The 309-nt window shown below is 63.1% G+C and overlaps 1 protein-coding gene across 1 annotated transcript in view; it reads left to right on the forward strand.

The window, feature by feature from the left end:
• The window catches only part of SLC34A1 (solute carrier family 34 (type II sodium/phosphate contransporter), member 1), a gene marked incomplete at its 3' end in the record, with an annotated part of 3,503 nt that overhangs the window by 2,681 nt on the left and 513 nt on the right, over positions 1-309 (forward strand). The window contains 2 exon segments of the mRNA XM_010012151.1: positions 1-43; positions 208-309. The exon segment at positions 1-43 is cut by the window's left edge and continues 1 nt beyond it; the exon segment at positions 208-309 is cut by the window's right edge and continues 15 nt beyond it. Coding sequence (XP_010010453.1) covers positions 1-43; positions 208-309 — 145 coding nt within the window.

The following is a 309-nucleotide window of genomic DNA, read 5'->3' on the forward strand; positions in this document are numbered from 1 at the left end:
CAGAGCAGCTCTGTCTTCACCTCAGCCATCACACCCCTGATCGGTGAGTCCCAGCCATGCCTGGTACCCTGCCATGTGTTGCTCCCTGCCACTATGGCCCATTGGTGGTAATGTGCTTGGAAGGGTGGGAGGACCTGTGCCTCCTTGGGAGACTGGGAATGGCACTGATGAGGAGCAATGGGACAGGATGGGGTGCCTCTCCCACAGGCCTGGGGGTGATCAGCATCGAGCGTGCCTACCCGCTGACCCTGGGCTCCAACATTGGCACCACCACCACTGCCATCCTGGCTGCCCTGGCCCGCCCCGGGG

This window comes from Nestor notabilis, unplaced genomic scaffold (assembly GCF_000696875.1).
Source record: "Nestor notabilis isolate BGI_N333 unplaced genomic scaffold, ASM69687v1 scaffold16813, whole genome shotgun sequence".
In the NCBI taxonomy this organism is placed as follows: Eukaryota; Metazoa; Chordata; class Aves; order Psittaciformes; family Psittacidae; genus Nestor; species Nestor notabilis.